At 50.7% G+C, this 16,167-nt stretch overlaps 4 protein-coding genes across 4 annotated transcripts; 1 reads left to right on the top strand and 3 right to left on the bottom strand.

Moving 5' to 3' along the window:
* Positions 1–141: 141 nt before the first annotated feature.
* Positions 142–2,414, top strand: BO85DRAFT_478016 (DNA-(apurinic or apyrimidinic site) lyase APN1). The gene is made up of 5 exons (XM_025662865.1): positions 142–900; positions 955–991; positions 1,040–1,159; positions 1,215–1,349; positions 1,433–2,414. Exons 1-5 carry the CDS (start codon positions 420–422, stop codon positions 2,340–2,342), a joined length of 1,683 nt encoding a protein of 560 aa, XP_025515473.1. The 5' UTR covers positions 142–419; the 3' UTR covers positions 2,343–2,414.
* A 166-nt stretch (positions 2,415–2,580) lies between these two features.
* BO85DRAFT_305748 (putative nucleotide-sugar transporter) lies at positions 2,581–4,925 on the bottom strand. Its single transcript, XM_025655372.1, has 2 exons — positions 4,260–4,925; positions 2,581–4,193 (listed from the first exon to the last, which is right to left on the bottom strand). The coding sequence occupies exons 1-2, from the start codon at positions 4,710–4,712 to the stop codon at positions 2,820–2,822; spliced, it is 1,827 nt and encodes a 608-aa protein (XP_025515472.1). The 5' UTR covers positions 4,713–4,925; the 3' UTR covers positions 2,581–2,819.
* A 5,793-nt stretch (positions 4,926–10,718) lies between these two features.
* Positions 10,719–12,537, bottom strand: BO85DRAFT_397684 (anticodon-binding domain-containing protein). Its single transcript, XM_025657030.1, has 4 exons — positions 11,961–12,537; positions 11,334–11,820; positions 11,234–11,285; positions 10,719–11,162 (listed from the first exon to the last, which is right to left on the bottom strand). Exons 1-4 carry the CDS (start codon positions 12,092–12,094, stop codon positions 11,128–11,130), a joined length of 708 nt encoding a protein of 235 aa, XP_025515471.1. The 5' UTR covers positions 12,095–12,537; the 3' UTR covers positions 10,719–11,127.
* A 274-nt stretch (positions 12,538–12,811) lies between these two features.
* Positions 12,812–15,323, bottom strand: BO85DRAFT_449545 (NADP(+)-dependent, decarboxylating phosphogluconate dehydrogenase). Its single transcript, XM_025660186.1, has 5 exons — positions 15,082–15,323; positions 14,535–14,671; positions 14,021–14,472; positions 13,530–13,958; positions 12,812–13,473 (listed from the first exon to the last, which is right to left on the bottom strand). The coding sequence occupies exons 1-5, from the start codon at positions 15,096–15,098 to the stop codon at positions 13,033–13,035; spliced, it is 1,476 nt and encodes a 491-aa protein (XP_025515470.1). The 5' UTR covers positions 15,099–15,323; the 3' UTR covers positions 12,812–13,032.
* Positions 15,324–16,167: the final 844 nt, after the last annotated feature.

The following is a 16,167-nucleotide window of genomic DNA, read 5'->3' as shown; positions in this document are numbered from 1 at the left end:
GACCGACTCGGGCAGTTTATCGATAAACAGCCGCTAGTCCCACTGTGGCTCGTTACCTCGACGACCAGTCACATGGCCGCTAGCCCATATCGGGTAATATTCGCTGCCGCTGCTGCAGAGATGTTCGTGATGCTCTTTGAGGACAGTCCATAATTTATCAGGGAAGTATTTATGATTCAAATCAGTTACTAGATCGAAATACACCTAAGCAATTCTTATTCCACTCGATCTAACACGTGGGAGGTCCAGATAAAGAAATCGCCTCAAGCAAGCAATTCCCGCTCGCGTCGACCGCGTCAAACCGCCGGGCCGATCCTGCTGTCTTTCACGGCCCACCATCGCCTGCCATCCCACCATTCCAGAACGACTGGCCAGATCGGGTGACTTCATACTCTTTGAAGTGCCCCAAACAAGCTGCGATGCCTCCGCGCGGTAGCCGAAAAGCAGCCTCAACCGCAGTGGCGACTGAGCCGCCACGCTCCCCCGAACCGGGAGGCAACAAGCGCAAGCCAGACGACGCTCAGGAACAGAGCTCCCCGCTACGAAGATCGAAGCGCGTTAAATCCGTCGAAGGTCTCGGAACGCAGTCGCCGTCTGGCAAATCCACTGCGCGCACAGCACCGACCGAATCTGCTGAGAGCCCCAAGGCGACACCGAGGAAATCTCGTGGTCGGGTCGTTTCGGTGAAGAAGGAGGTTGAGGAGGAAGAGACAGTCACGGTCGAGGCAGACATTGACGACGAAGACGAGATCAAGGACGAAGAAGTGGATGAGAAGCCGAAGGTGAAGGCCAAAGTTACGAGGAAGAGAAAGACAAAGGAAGAAGTCGAGATGGTACCATTGAGGGCGCGCACGCAGGGTCTGCGCATGTGCGTAGGCGCTCATGTCAGCGCCGCCAAAGGTTGGCATTGCTGAATACAATCATTCATGATATGATGCTTACGATGTGTTACAGGCGTCTTCAACGCGGTTCACAACAGCATGCACATCGGGTATGTCCACTGACCCCAACCCAACCAACCATCACTAATCCCTCCCAGCGGCAACGCCTTTGCCCTATTCCTCAAGTCCCAGCGCAAATGGGACAACCCGGCCCTCCAAGATGACCACCGCGACCAATTCCGCAACCTCTGCATAGAGCACAAATACGACGGCGCAAAGTGAGCCTATACCAATGAACCTACCTACCCAAACCCTAATCTAACCACATACCAGACACATCCTCCCCCACGGCTCCTACCTCGTGAACCTAGCCCAAGAAGACAAGACCAAAGCCAAGCAAGCATACGACTCATTCCTCGACGACCTCCGCCGCTGCGAAGCCCTCGGCATCACCCTCTACAACTTCCAGTACGGCCCCCAACCACCCCACATCTATACCCTCTACCCCCAACTCCCCCAAACAACTCCCAACTAACTCCCCAACCCCACAGCCCCGGCAGCGCCAACCAAACCCCGCACGCCTCAGCCATAACCCGACTCGCAAAGGCCCTAACCTCCGCCCTCTCCGCCACCAGCACCGTCACCCCCGTCCTGGAAACCATGTGCGGCCACGGCAGCACAATAGGCGGCTACCTACACGAATTCCGGGACATCCTATCCCAAATCCCGCAAGAATACCACCACCGCATCGGCATCTGCATCGACACATGCCACAGCTTCGCAGCAGGGTACGACCTCACCTCCCCATCAGGCTTCGCCTCCTTCATGCAAGAATTCTCCGACGTAATCGGCCTCCAATACCTCCGCGCCCTGCACCTAAACGACTCCAAAGCACCGCGGGGAAGTAAACGCGACTTACACGCCAACATCGGCACGGGATTCCTGGGTCTCCGCGCATTCCACAACGTCATGAACGAGCCGCGGCTCGAGGGATTACCCATGATATTAGAGACGCCGATTGATCGACCTGAGGGAGAAAATATCAAGGAGGAAGGAGATGATGGGTCTTCCAAGGGCAAGAAGAAGCCGGCTGGGGCTTCTGCAAAGCTAGTACCGGATTTCAACGTCTGGGCGGGGGAAATCGCGCTGCTTGAGTCGTTGATTGGGATGGATCCTGAGGGAGAAGAGTTCCGGGCGTTGGAGGCGAAGTTATCTGAGGAAGGGAGGGAGATGCGTGAGAAGCAAATGGAGCAGTATGAGCGGAAGATGGAGGCGGAGGCGAAGAAGGCGGCGAAGAAGGAGAAGGGGCAGAAGACGTTGATGGAGATGATGAATGGGGGTGGGAAGGCGAAGGGGAATACGAAGACGAAGTCGAAAACTACGAGGGGGAAGAAGGGGAAGGATGAGAGTGATGGGGAAGGGAGTGATGAGGAGGGGTGTCAGAGTTGTTCGGAGAAGTGAAGCCATGTATTAGTATAGTACTACGTATGGAGTATTTAAATGTATGAACAGAATGATGTGTGTGAATGGTATAATATTGGAGTAGATTGTTCTACTTCGACATCGATATTACGTAGACTGCAATGCGATTAAGCTCCGTTAGAGCTAAGAGATAGATAACATGGTATCACTCGATAAATCACTGTCTATACCAGACATCGTCTGCCAATATGTGCGGGACGCCCAATGTACTCCAGACATGCCGATTTCTAGGCATGCTGATCAGAACCGCCGTTATAAAATGAACAAGGACCATCCAAATCAGAAACGTGCTGCGACCATCGACGAACTCGAACGCTGATGCCATGACGTTGTAGACCGACAAAGGGGTCTTGGGATATCAAGAAAAGTAGGGAAGCAAAATCCAGGTCGAACCATACCAGTGGTCCCATGAACCATGGTGAGAATGCTTGAAGCAGCAATTCCAAGGATCCTCGTCTAGCTAGCTGAGCGTCCTTCAGGTGAAGCCCGTTCTGGAGATGTCTGGGGCTTGCTACCGAGGCTAGGGCCGGAAGCCGTCCGGTTAAGCTCGGCTTCCAGGGACGTGATGACGGGAGGTGCTGATTTCAAGGGCGAGGGGGCCGACACTCGAGGGGAGAAATTTCTATCGTGGTCCCCTACATTGGTAGTGTTAATGCTTAACCCGAGCGCATTGCTAGCGCCGCTGGCACGAACACGGAATGAGCGCCGACCGCCAGCGGTCAAGTCATCCTCAGGAGTGATATTCACATTGTCCTCGTCGACATGAATGCCCGGAGAGTGGAACGTGCTCGTTTCGGGGTTGCGGATCCGACTGTACTCTCCACGCTCCCCAGTCGGATCGGAATCGTCCTCAGAGTCCAGGTTAGGACTCCGTGTCCACGCGCCCTTCTGAGCTTCTGAGCGCATTTTCGAAATCTTCATGTAGTTATAGGACGCGATGCTGCCAATGGTGACCACCAGGCCCGTGATGTTGACTGCAGTGAGCTGATCGTGGAAGATGACCCCGGCAGCACTGATGGTGACGACTTCCTTGAAGATGCCGCAAATGCTCAGCGTCACGACCGAGGAGCGCTTGAGGAGCGCAAACTCAGAGGAAATCATGCAGAAAGCCAGGATACCAGGGAAGATCAGCAGGAAGACAGCAAACAGGCCTCCACGGGCAGCCGCCAGGGCTTGGAAGCCAGCGATGATCTCCAAAGGCCCCTCTACCGCCAGCGCAATGACGATCAGGGAGAAAAACATCACAGGCGTAAGGAAGAAGAGGGTCGAGAACGGGTTCGCCGTCGCCGGGTGGCGTAGAAGGAGGATCTGTGTGAGACCCCATCGGAAGCCCGAGAAGAAGGCGGAGGCAATGACGAGGATAAACCCAACCGCATTGAACGCGGTCTCGCCGGCGACCATCATGACCACACCCACGGTCATCGTAGCAATGATCACGATCAACTTGACGGATGGGGTTTCGAGGCGGAAAACAAAGGCAAAGAGAAGGACGAATGCTAGTGCGGATGATTTGCACATGGTGAGGAAGGTGAGGGAAATGAACTTCAGGGACATATTTCCTAGACCAATATCGAGGGAAGTCGCCGCACCGCAGGGGACGAGACGTGTAAGGTAGAATAACCGGGTGACCACCGGTCGGGACTCATGGGGATCATGTTCGCTCACGGGCGAGCCTGTGGGTGTGGATGCAGCGGGCGCTTTCGGACGCAGGGAGGGTATCAAATATAGGAGAATGGATGAAAAGGTAAACTGAACGGCCATATGCAAGCTCGTGGTAAAGAGGGGGAAAGGAAAGACAACATCGTCATCGGAGAACATCCACTTGTTGTACTACCAAGACCGACGGGGGGTTAGCATGTGAGCCAGGAAATACGCGCACGGGAGCAACCAACTCACAATTGAAATCGACAGCGAAAAGAAATACCACAGTAGGATCAAGCCCGCATTGATGGACAGCCTCCTGAAGACATCACTGTCTGTGAATCCAAAGGGTAATGTATCGTGCTTCGAGGCCTTGACGTCGGCGATGCGGGCATCCAACTGTCGACGCTGCTGCCTTCTGCGGCGCCTTTGGCGTCTCTGCTTCGCTGTGAGACCCGTCTCTTCGTCATCATGGAGGTCGTCGTCTGAGCTAATATAATCCATTTCCAAGCTCTCTGCGATTGAGGACAGGTCGGAGATGTCGGCGTCCTCAGCCGGCGAGGACTTGGGCTCCTCTCGTTTGGAGCCAGCAGCGTCTCCAATGGCCCTTGGGGTATCGTCCCGGTGTTCGATTGGAGCTGACTGTGAAGCGCCCGCTAGCACTGAGCTCCGCCGTCGATGATGATTGCCAGATGGGGAGACACCCATGGTCGGAGAGGGAGTGCCGTCGGGGCGGGACGGCGCACGATTTAAGAGGGCGATAAGGAGAGGGAAAGGAGGGTTAGTCGCTAGGATGGCGCGAGCCCCATCAGTGACGAAAGGTAGGACTAGGGTATGTGTATGTGTCTCAAGTGGGCCAGCGCTGAGGGAGAATACTAGTTTTAGGACCGGAGGGGAGGGATTCGCGAGGGTGAAGAATGGCGAGGGGCACCGGATGCCCGAAGGAGAGTGATGAAGGAAAGCCGGTGAGGGAATTGACTGGTCTGAGTGGGGACGTTGACAAAAAAGCTCACGCAGAAGAAGGCAAATCAGAGTCACGAGAGAGAAAAAGGAAAATGTCAAGGGAGGGTGTGTGTGTGGGAGGGAGAAATAGATAGGAGTGGCAGCAGGACAGCCCGAGCAGGAGGAGAAAGGATGGGGGATGCAAGGGCGACCGATGCACGAACGCCGTCCCCGTTGATAGCGGCAGAGAGAGAGACAGTGAGCCAGGAAAGAGGCGGGATAAGCACGCGAAAGGAGGAAAAGAAAAACAGGATAAGGGAAAAAAGAAATGAAAGGAGGAAAAAGAAGGAGGGATTCACACAACCAGTCAGCACAGCAGGATGAACCAGTTGAGACGGAGAAACAGAATGAGCATTTGGGAAAATGGAGAATTGGAATGGAATGGCAAAGGGAGAGAGAGGAAGAGGGAGTCAAGGCAGGCAGGCAGTCAGTTACAGTCTAAACAGTAGTAGTGCCAGTTTCAACCCAAAAGTGGATATGGGAATTATTGTTTTTCTCGCCAAGGGAAACAGAGAAATTCGAACAAGATTATTACTATTACAATAATAATCATCAGAATAATAATAATATGGATGTTGTTGCCAACAGCCACAGCCTCTCCAACGTCATAGCGCGATAGTCCACTAGTAGTTAGTTAGTTAGTTAATCCTCTCCCCCTGGTCGATTAGGGATACGAGCATCACCTGGTGCTGAAGGTTATTAATCAATCATGAAATGATAAATGATGACAGAAAAGAAGGACCGTCCGAAAAAGGCCAGGCACCAGGATCCACCATCCATCCGCGTCTCAAAAAGAAGACTCAACCAAGGGCCCTTTGTTTTTCATCTTCCTTGTCTTGTTTTGGCCCCTATTGAAATAATCCTAGTTCGAGTCAAGAATTGTGTACTACTACTACTACTAACATTGTCAAATGATGCTGGGTGTTCTGCTCAGCTCGACAAGTCACCAGCCAACCTTCCCAGATTCGGAGCGGGGATCCTCGTTTTCTAGATTCCTTCGGGTCTTTGGTCCCTTCCGGCCGATCCGGGGTCAGCATTAATTGCTTCCCTTGGAGTTAACTTGACTAAACTCGATCATCATCCATGGCTGGCGATCAACTGGAGCATTTCAGCTTCATCACTCGTGGAGACAATAGATCGATCGATCAATTGATACGGAGAAGATATGAGGATTGAACAAAGAACAACAACATCATCATCAATTTCCTCCTACGGGTAGCAAGAAAGAGAGGGATTAAACCAGCATCTCCTCACGCGATCAGGCAGCAGCAGCAGCAGCAGCAACAGCAGCAACAACCCGCGGATAGCCGATGGTTGTTGGCAAGTCAGAGTACTATTCAGTAAGTAACAGTAGACATGTAGTGAAACATCCACCACCTCACTAGGTTACTGATGTCTACACTGGTCTACAACTATTTCTGATCGTAAGAAAAAAAAGAATAAGAAGAAAAGCGGCGCTTCGTGCCGTCTCTCATGATCACAACTAATAGATTATTCACACCGACTCTTGGCGGTTAGACCTGAATCGACTCGGAGCTTCCTTGGATCCAACTTTAAACACGACCCCATCGCTGGGCTGATTGGGTGCCGCCCAATGCAATAATCCACGGCCGCTTCTGGTCCTTTTTTCCCTTTTATCTCCCCTCGGCAGGAACAAGACGGCCGTCTTTCCGATAGAAATGACCACAGCCAAGGTATCTAGACTGGATAGATAGGATTTCATGAGTTGAGGTGCATATGGCTAGTGAGGTATGCCATTGTTCCCCCCCCCCCTCAATGCCCCATTCATTGCCCCAGAACCTGGGCAGAACAGCTGCTCCCTCATTTGGGTCAAGTCACACTCCAGCAGCGAGAGCGAGAGAGAGAGCTAGACTACTTTCAAAGCACAAAGTATGCTGATCCCATCCCATCAACCCCATCAATAATGCGGGGTGGCCCCAACACCGATCATTTGCTTGAAGAATGATCTTCTGTCCCTTGTATCCACTTCCTCAACTCATTGAGTCATCATTATTTCCTTCCTTTTCGCCATGTCTCAATCGCCACCACCCATCAAATCATGTCATCACACTTATGCCATGCAGACTTCACCCAACACATCCCACAGTAGACCAGACCATGCCCTAAAATGATCCCCATCAAGAGAACACACACACTCACAAACTATCAATCTCATGCAGCCCTGCACCCGCGTTAGCTAATCCCATAGTTCATACAATAGCCCAATCTGCATGATGCTAAACCTGCATCTGATGATCCACTGATGATCCCGATTCTGTTGCAAAAAGAGGGGCGGGAGCTGCAGGGAACCCGGAATGCACTCACTCACTCACTCACTTCTTTTCCATACCCTTTTTCTTTTTCTTTTTCTTTTCTTTGCTTATGCTGTTATGCTAGACTATGCACGGAGTCTCTACTACTAGACTACTTTATTGTACATCAAAGTACAATGGGTCCAAGCGGCTCGGAGAATTCCATTGTGGCTTTTGCCTTTTTCTTTTTCTACAACACTCCCTTGCCTTGCCTGAACCTTTTTCCATACTAGTAGTTATGTGAGGGCTGAACAGCTGCAGTAAGCACAGACGAAGTCATTGTCACTCATCACACTATTTTCATCCCGCAATGCAATCAATAGTTCGAGCTACTAAGTTATCTACTACACAGTAGTTTATTGAAATTCTGTCAGTCAGCCACGCTTCACATCACTGAAGTTTGATTATGCTTTCATAGTGCTAGTAGATAAGCCGCTGCTGATATTATTTCTCCGGCGAAAATAATAGTAGCGACAGTACTGAAGGCTTTTGTCCCGTCCAGCTCTCCTGCGCACTCACTGATCGCTCTGAAGCACGCACTGGACGTATACAACTTGGCATTCTCAGTCGATGACAACAAGCTATTACTCTGAGGACATAATCAATGAAACAACAGATAACTGCATATCATTCCAAATTGTATTGATGCAGCTGCCAATGTAACATGCGAGTATTTTAATCACCCGAATATCATGGATAATGTAGCTCCTGGTTTAGCTATCTTCTCTTATTTGTGCTACTATCATACAGGTGGTTATGTGTATCTCTTCTAGGAATCTATTCTTTGTTGGGTTGACCATTAATATACACTTTACTACATGGATATAACCTCAATTGTAACAAATAAGAGAAAATCCTGCTTAACGTTTGAAGCCCATAGAAAATTAGATGAGAGCAAGCAAAGGTTGTGTAGGCATAAGAAGTCCGCACTCCGGGGATATAAACCTGCTATCTATATGACGTGAACCCTTGACTACGGTATAGACCGAATCCACGAGACACACAGACAATGGAGACCAATGTCACAAGTATGCTTGTGCATGCACTCAAGATTTATTCCAGTCCTCCTGTCCATCCACACAAGTACCTACGTTGACCAACTAGAATCAACATGATCACATTTTCAGAACCGAGGACAAGTACTACTCGACGATTTCCTGGAAAGCGAACATGTTCGTGGAACCTTTCACAAACTCCCCAACCACGTGCATGTGGGACTTGAAATGATTCCGTAGAAATGGTCCTGTCAATTCTTGAAATGAATGTACACTCCGTATCCCTCTCACTCTCGAATTCCAACGAAAGAGCTTCGTCTCGTAGATTTCCACAAAGTCAGAGAGAATAGAGTTGACAATCAAACTAACTAAGAGTTCTAAGTCTAATGTTATCGATGTAGTATCTAGATCGTAGACTCCCGCAGTGGAATACTACAGGCAATGTACATATGCCACATCAACAACCATCAAAAGCAATAGCAACTCGGCATCTCAGCATCTCCATGCTCTTCTCTCAAGTCTACTGATATTATTACTTCTCAAAATCCCCATACAATACACCTTAATACCCATCCTCAGCGAACCACGAACCATTACCACACTGCACCACCACCATAATTCCCACCCTTCATATAACCTCCTAATACCCAACCCATTAAGACCACCATATATACCACTGCCTGCAATCTACCCCCCAAGCCAGACCGCGCTACAAGCGGTTCCAACAAAGCATGAACCAAGTTCATCACGCCGAAGGATCAACTTCACCTCGTGACAGATACGTGGTCCATGCAGGTGTGATGGTATGTGGGGGTATGCCACTGGCTAGAACCAAAGGGCATTTTCTTGGGGTTCGATTCCGAGCCATTCCACACGCCAGAGATGAGAGTACTTCATGGAGTTGTTCCTTGGGTATCAATCTTAAGACCATTTTTATGCATATTTACACTGTACCAACTAGGTAGCTGAGTGCTATGGCATGGTTCTGGACTAGAAGTAGTATACTTTATACTTTTATACTTATATTACTGATCTTGGGGTCGATTCCTTGTCTGATAGTATATGTAGTTATAGCATTGTGAGATGACCAGAGCCGCAAGGTCAATAAATAGTATAACTAGCGATTCAGATCTAAGTAGATTACAGCATCGATAATCCCTTTTCTTGTCGAGCAGTCTATTTCCCATCAACCTCCTATACACCCAACTTCAACCCTAATAACCTACTACAACTAACACCCTCCTCCCAACCAAACCAGCTACCTCCCTCTCTCCCTCCCCTCCACCACATCCACCTCCCTAACAATCACACATCTCCAGACAATAACAACAACAACAATGCCCCGAAAATGCCCCACCTGCGCCAACACCGGCGCGATCACAACCACGTGCGCGAACTGCCAAGGCTCCGGCGGATGGTGGAAATCGACACGCACGGTCTGCGATCGATGTGCCGGGGGGGCACTACGGTCCGTGAACACGGGCACATTCTTCGCTCGAAGAGTGACATGTCCGAATTGCAGGGGGGGCGCAGGCAGGCAGCTGGGTGAAGAATCTGTGGCATAAGCGTGGGAGATGTAAGGGGAAGAGTCAACGGGCTTTGGCGCCTTGTCCGAGTGCTGCTTGTAGGAGGGGGGGGAAGGGGGTTCATAGGAATTGGTAGTTAATAACATTATTATTGTTGGTGCAGAAGGGGTTGGGTACTTACAGAGATTCAGTATAGGAATTGGTGCAATTGAATGATTACTATGTGATGAGTACTACTAGTTGTTTGGCTACTTTTGTTGCTAGGAATATAAGGATTCCTACAGGAGGATTCTTATGCTGTGTTTGTTATAATCGATAGAGAATGTGTGTTATATCTAATCTACTATCCACCCAATTCATTCCTTACTGCAGCTAGCAGTCTACCTGCACCACTACACATAGACCAATATGATAAATACTAGATAAGCCTGGTAAGGTTAACCCAAGCGCATGACCGTCAATCACAATCTAATCAACTCACTCAGCACACGCACTATATGCTCATACCCACATCCCAGCCAAAAGCGATACCTCTCTCTCTCTCTTTTCCGGATCTAATCATCTAGTGGTTCAATAGTACCAAGGTAAGCCTCAGCTGAACAGAACTACTGTATTCCCGACATAAGTAATCTCCCATCAATATGCAATATACACATCAAGCAACAAATAATCAGTTGTTGCTTTTTCGGAGAAAGGGAACTCAAAATTGACTCCACTAGTTGGTCTTATCGGGATCTATTTCTTTTTTATGAATAATATCGAGACGGAGATAGGGTGTAGATTGTTGTTCCGTACGGAGACGGTCATTCTTGATGGGACATGTGCTGCTTGATGACACAACTGATTAATACAGTAGTCGTTCAGTCAATGAAGATAAATAGATCAGATAGGTCTCATATTCATGCCGCCCCTGTATCTAATGGAAATAAATCTAAAGAACATGCCAGAAGGCAAGGCTCCATTCCCGACCTATATGATGCGCTGGTTTCCAGGACAGAAAGCTTGTCCACTGCACCAAGCATGGGTCAAGTACAAGTCCGCTTCTGTATAAGCCATGTCGCCCTTGTCCATGTCTGTGCCTGCTTGAAGGACCGTCGACCATGGCCCCTCGCGCAATCCTTTCCGTGTATAATTGACAATCAGGGAGAACTCGTATTCTCCGGTTTATCATTTTCGCTAAATTGCGTTCATGGATAAATGAGTCCCACGCAAATCATCATCCCCGGCACTGCACCTAAGAGGCAAAATCAAGCCTTTCAGATGGGTAAAAAAATTTAGGAAGTAGTATTCAGCCCCCTTTACGTTGTCCAGCAGCACCGGCTCCTAGAATCAGATTGTTAGTCGCCATTCTTCATGCAAGCGGGTCCGTCCCAAACGAATGGTATTAGGCTTACCAATAGTTGCACTCGCGTTGCGCAGTTCAATCTTCTTACGCTCCATCTCGAGCTGCACAACTGTCAGACGTATCCTGTCTTATGTATAAGGCCAACTTACCACCATGCGTACTCGGGCAAGAGCAGCCGTGTCACCCGCCACAAGCGGCCGGCAGTCGTCGGGGCGGTAAGGAGCCGCAATGGAGACGGCATCGGCTACGATGATCTTGGTTCCATCCCACCGGGCCGGCATTGTGCGACTGAATGCGTCAAAGAGATCCTGTGCCTCCTTGGTGACTCCCTTGCCTCGACGTGCTTCACCTTCCTGCAGCTTCCCGACAGCAGCGGCCTCCCGCGCCTTCAGAGCGCGAATATCAAGTGCGTGCAAAGGCGGTACGGCATCAGAGAAAGAAGCCCCATCGGTGTTGGACGGAGACAAAGAGAGGACTTGGAAGGATTGTATGCGCGACACCGGGATGACGTGGTAATCGCCGGTCTGTGACTTGCCTTCTTCGGCAGTATTGATGGCAACGAGGTTTGTGATCGGACAGGCTGTGAACAGAGTCCCCTCAATGGTGGAGGCGACCGGAGATGTACTGATACGAACACTGTACAAAACACAACATCAGCATGAACTTGAGATCTCTATACATCCATCCAGAGGCTTTCTGGCAAAGGGATGCAGGTGCTAGCACTTGCTGGACAGACGAAACTCTGCTCAACAGTGCTATGATAGGTCGAGGCTTACCGTGCGCCAATTGCACGGCTCAATGCCACCTCCAAAGGCACCATGGCACCAGCCATTCCCTGGCCTGCAGTTGCGCCAGACGATCCCTGTGCAGATGTTCTTGCTCCCACGCTGTGGCGCTTGTTATCTGCCATATGCTCGGGCAGGAGACAGTTGAACTATCCCACCAAGAGCAGTGCAGGACAGGACAGGCTCCACAGTCAGGCAGTAGCTGGGCTGTCTCTGCAGAGGAATAAAGGCGGAGTGAGTCTAAAATGCCCCAAGCACACGATTGCTCAAGGTGAGGGCTAGCCACGTCAAACGCAGGTCGAAATGATAGATCGGAATGGGATTCCAGGCTAGGTGGAAGCCACGGTCGTTACCAGCAATGACGATGGCACTCGAGCGCGGAGCAAGCAAAAGTGGGACGGGCGGGAACCGCAGCTTAGTCGTAGTTGGGTAAAGGAACGACAAAAAGTAAAGACATAAAATATCCAGTAAAACAACAAACACAGAAGTGAATACGACGCCAATAAAGTACAACCAGCCCGGGAGGAAAGCTCCTCAGCGTCCTGGCATGCAGTTGGGCAGAATGGTGGTGTTATTGTGCACCATTGGATTGACACGATGGCCGCCGAAAGGGAGTCACGACCTTCCCGTCGCCCAATCCGGTTTAGTCCAGGGCGGAGTAGCACCTCCGGCAATCACCAGTTGGCTGCTCTTTCACCAGCCTCAACTTTGTCTCTTCGGAACTACGTCCTTTATTCATCCCACTACTCATTAGGATTCAGGATTCAATCTACTATTATACTACAGTGTTGAGAGACTTGTGAAAAGAAACGTAAGACTATTTCATTCCATACGTTTTTCCCATCAAAAAAAGAAAAAGAAAAGAAAATAAACATCTAGATACATGTTAATGAAAATATAATAGAAATTCATTTCCTGTTTTGCTGGTCGTTTTGATCGTCATCATTCTTATTTATGTGCTCAGGGGAGCCCGACTAGTTAACTCTCCTGATTCTAGCCCAGCCTGTTCCCATGCTAGACCAGTGCGAGGCTCCACGTCCAGCGTTTTACATCGCATTTTCGTTTAGGCAATGTAGGTGGACGCAGACACGTTACCACCGCGTCCAGTCCAGTTGACGTGGATGTCCTTGCCCTCGGGGTAGGTCTCGCTGGCGTGCTCAGGCTTGATGCGGAAGGTGTGGGCACCGAAGTAGTCACGCTGGGCCTGCAGCAGGTTGGCGGGGAGGTCGCGGGTGCGGTAGCCGTCATAGAAGCTGAGGGCAGTGCTGAAAGCGGGAGTGGGGATACCCCAGAGAGCACCCTTGCTAACAACGTTTCTCCAGCCGCTCTGGGCCTTCTTGATGGCGGTGTTGAAGAAGTCGTCGAACAGGAGGTTCTCAAGGTCGGGGTTGTTGCGGTAAGCGTTGGTGATGTCCTTGAGGAAGACGGAGCGGATGATGCAACCACCACGCCACATGAGGGCAATGGAGGGCTTGTTCAGCTTCCAGCCGTACTCACGAGCAGCCTATAGTAACTTGTCAGTGGCCGAAAGGAGGTTAGCCATACTGTGGACAGACTTACCTCCTGGATGAGCATGAAGCCCTGGGCGTAGGAGATGATCTTGGAGGCGTACAGGGCCTGCTCGAGGTCATCGATGAAAGCCTGCTTGTCACCGGTGAATTCGGGGGTAGGGCCGTCGAGAAGGCTGCTGGCACGGATACGCTCGTCCTTGAGGGCGGACAGGCAGCGAGAGAAGACAGCCTCGCCGATCAGAGTGACGGGCATGCCAAGGTCGAGGGCGTTGATGGCGGTCCACTTGCCGGTACCCTTCTGACCAGCCTTGTCGAGGATCTTCTCAACGAGGGGAGTGCCATCGTTGTCGTTGAAGTAAAGGACGTCACGGGTGATCTCGATGAGGAAAGAGTCCAAAACACCCGTGTTCCACTTGGCGAACACATCGGCGATCTCCTTGGCGGGGAGACCAAGACCACGCTTGAGGATGTCGTAGGCCTATAACATATGAGTCAGTTGCCATACACTTATACCTAATCGTTGCATGGTCTCAAGCTTACCTCGCAGATCAGCTGCATGTCACCGTACTCAATACCGTTGTGGACCATCTTGACGAAGTGACCAGCGCCCTCGTCACCAACCCAGTCGCAGCAGGCCTCGCCGTCGCTCTTGGCGGAGATGCTCTGGAAGACGTCCTTGATGTAGGGCCAGGCCTCCTCGTTACCACCGGGCATGAGGGAGGGGCCGTAACGGGCACCCTCCTCACCACCGGAGACACCGCTGCCGACGAAGCGGATGCCCTTCTCGGCGAGGTACTTGGTACGGCGGTTGCTGTCGGGGAAGTGGGAGTTACCACCGTCGATGATGATATCACCCTTCTCAAGGTGGGGCAGGAGAGACTCGATGAACTGGTCAACGGGCTTTCCGGCCATGACAAGGAGCATGATACGACGGGGGCGCTTCAGCTTGGCGCAGAACTCCTCAACGGAGTGAGCACCGACGATGGGCTTGCCTGATGACCCGAATCGTTAGTCGATCCAAGGGCTGAGATGCATCCTGGCAGAGCGAGCTTACCCTTGGCCTCATTCTCAAGGAAGCGGTCAACCTTGGAGGTTGTGCGGTTGTAGGCGCAAACAGTGAAGCCGTGGTCAGCAGCGTTAAGGATCAGGTTCTGACCCATAACGGCCAGACCGATGAGACCGAAATCAGCACTAGGCAAAGGACGCGCCGGGGCGCCGACATTGATGCCGGCGAGACGGGCGCTAAAGTCAGTTGCCAAATCCTCTGTCAATAGCTGGGCAGAAATGTGACAATTGGGGGATGACGAGTGAAGCTGCGTTGCCTCTAACGCTACTATGACGTCGAGACGCAAACCCCACGAAGCTGGCGGTCCATTGCACCATCACCACTAATCAATGGAAGATGGATCCTGGAAGCCATATGAAGCAGTCTTTTCATTCTCCAGCTGACTCACGAACAGCTGCTGGATCTCCCCCGGCTCAAAATTGATGCGTCGGAGGGGTACCAAGCTGTGGGGGAAAGCAGATGATTGAGGGACATGTAGGCTTGAAAGGGGATAGGGGAAGGGAAGAGAGAACAATGGTAGCCGCAGGGTACTTACACAGCTTGGTCAGCCATGATGAAATAGTGGGGGGTATGAGACTCTGGAGATGGAGATATGGGAAGAGGTGGAAAAGTAGAGGAGAGGGGGAGGTGGTGGATATATGTACAGTCAGGAAGAACTAACTGCCTAGAGGAAGATGGAGAAAAGGAGGAAGGTTTTAGTTTGGAGGGGAAGGAAGGGAAAGAGAGGAAGAGGAAGAGAAGCGAGCGAAAGGGAGAAGGCGTTCGAAGATGTCAGAGCAGGATTCGCTGCAACTGGACGGCTTACGGAGCAGCTCTTCCGTCATGGTGGGACGGAGGGCGGGGCAGCACCTGAACAAGAGAGGAGCAGAGTCCTCCGGTGAACAAGACTTGGTAGTAGTAAGTCAGTACACCGGTGGGAGAGGGAGTTTGGTACCGGAACATACATGGAAGCCCGCGGATAGAATGGTTGTTGGTGAGTAATTATTGTTATGTGAGTAACTATAGTAAGTAGTAGTAGTAGTAGTAGTATCTAGGAGTGATGGCTGTTCTTTTTTTTTCTTTGAATTAAATCTGGTTTGGGTAATACAACAAGCATGCATACATACTACTACTATCTACTGCTATGAAAACCCCCACCATTTCCACTGTCATCCTCGTAATATACGACCTCTACATTATATTTGTTCCCAGATTGAGGATTTCAGTCTCGTCAATTCCTTATTGATGAAAGACACTACATCCCTCAACTCCAATCGCCAATTGATTCCCTGGGGATGACATGTTCGGAGATGACGGTGTTGCCAGGAGCTTCAAACATGGCGGGGCATGGAGGGGCACTTGCCGGCCGCAGCAAAATACGCCCGTAACGCAGGTAAAAAAGCCCGCGTTTCCTAATTCCTACATCGGCCCAGCAACAGTCAAAAAAGGGACCGAAATTCCCAGACTTCCCAGAACACGTTCGGTGAAGCACCTTCGGAGGCGGATAAATCGGTCTCCCCTCCACTCTTCCCCATCTTGTCTAACTGCGAACAGTAATTCACTGTTACTGTTGGTTCAGACAGTGGTTCCTCCATCACCTCATTCCAGTGTATCAACAATGCCTATCTATCGGGTACAGCAT

This window comes from Aspergillus piperis (assembly GCF_003184755.1).
Source record: "Aspergillus piperis CBS 112811 unplaced genomic scaffold BO85scaffold_9, whole genome shotgun sequence".
Lineage (NCBI taxonomy): Eukaryota > Fungi > Ascomycota > Eurotiomycetes > Eurotiales > Aspergillaceae > Aspergillus > Aspergillus piperis.
This window is presented reverse-complemented; position numbering and strand designations above follow the sequence as displayed.

Coding starts and splice junctions, on each gene's coding strand:
- BO85DRAFT_478016 (XM_025662865.1), top strand. CDS start 420: ATGCCTCCGCGCGGTAGCCGAAAAGCAGCCTCAACCGCAGTGGCGACT. Junction 901..954: donor TCATGTCAGCGCCGCCAAAG/GTTGGCATTGCT, acceptor GATGTGTTACAG/GCGTCTTCAACGCGGTTCAC. Junction 992..1,039: donor CACAACAGCATGCACATCGG/GTATGTCCACTG, acceptor AATCCCTCCCAG/CGGCAACGCCTTTGCCCTAT.
- BO85DRAFT_449545 (XM_025660186.1), bottom strand. Junction 14,473..14,534: donor CCTTGAGAATGAGGCCAAGG/GTAAGCTCGCTC, acceptor TCGGGTCATCAG/GCAAGCCCATCGTCGGTGCT. Junction 13,959..14,020: donor ACATGCAGCTGATCTGCGAG/GTAAGCTTGAGA, acceptor CATATGTTATAG/GCCTACGACATCCTCAAGCG.
- BO85DRAFT_397684 (XM_025657030.1), bottom strand. CDS start 12,094: ATGGCAGATAACAAGCGCCACAGCGTGGGAGCAAGAACATCTGCACAG. Junction 11,821..11,960: donor AGCCGTGCAATTGGCGCACG/GTAAGCCTCGAC, acceptor TGTTTTGTACAG/TGTTCGTATCAGTACATCTC. Junction 11,286..11,333: donor TTGCCCGAGTACGCATGGTG/GTAAGTTGGCCT, acceptor ACAGTTGTGCAG/CTCGAGATGGAGCGTAAGAA.
- BO85DRAFT_305748 (XM_025655372.1), bottom strand. CDS start 4,712: ATGGGTGTCTCCCCATCTGGCAATCATCATCGACGGCGGAGCTCAGTG. Junction 4,194..4,259: donor TTTCGCTGTCGATTTCAATT/GTGAGTTGGTTG, acceptor CGGTCTTGGTAG/TACAACAAGTGGATGTTCTC.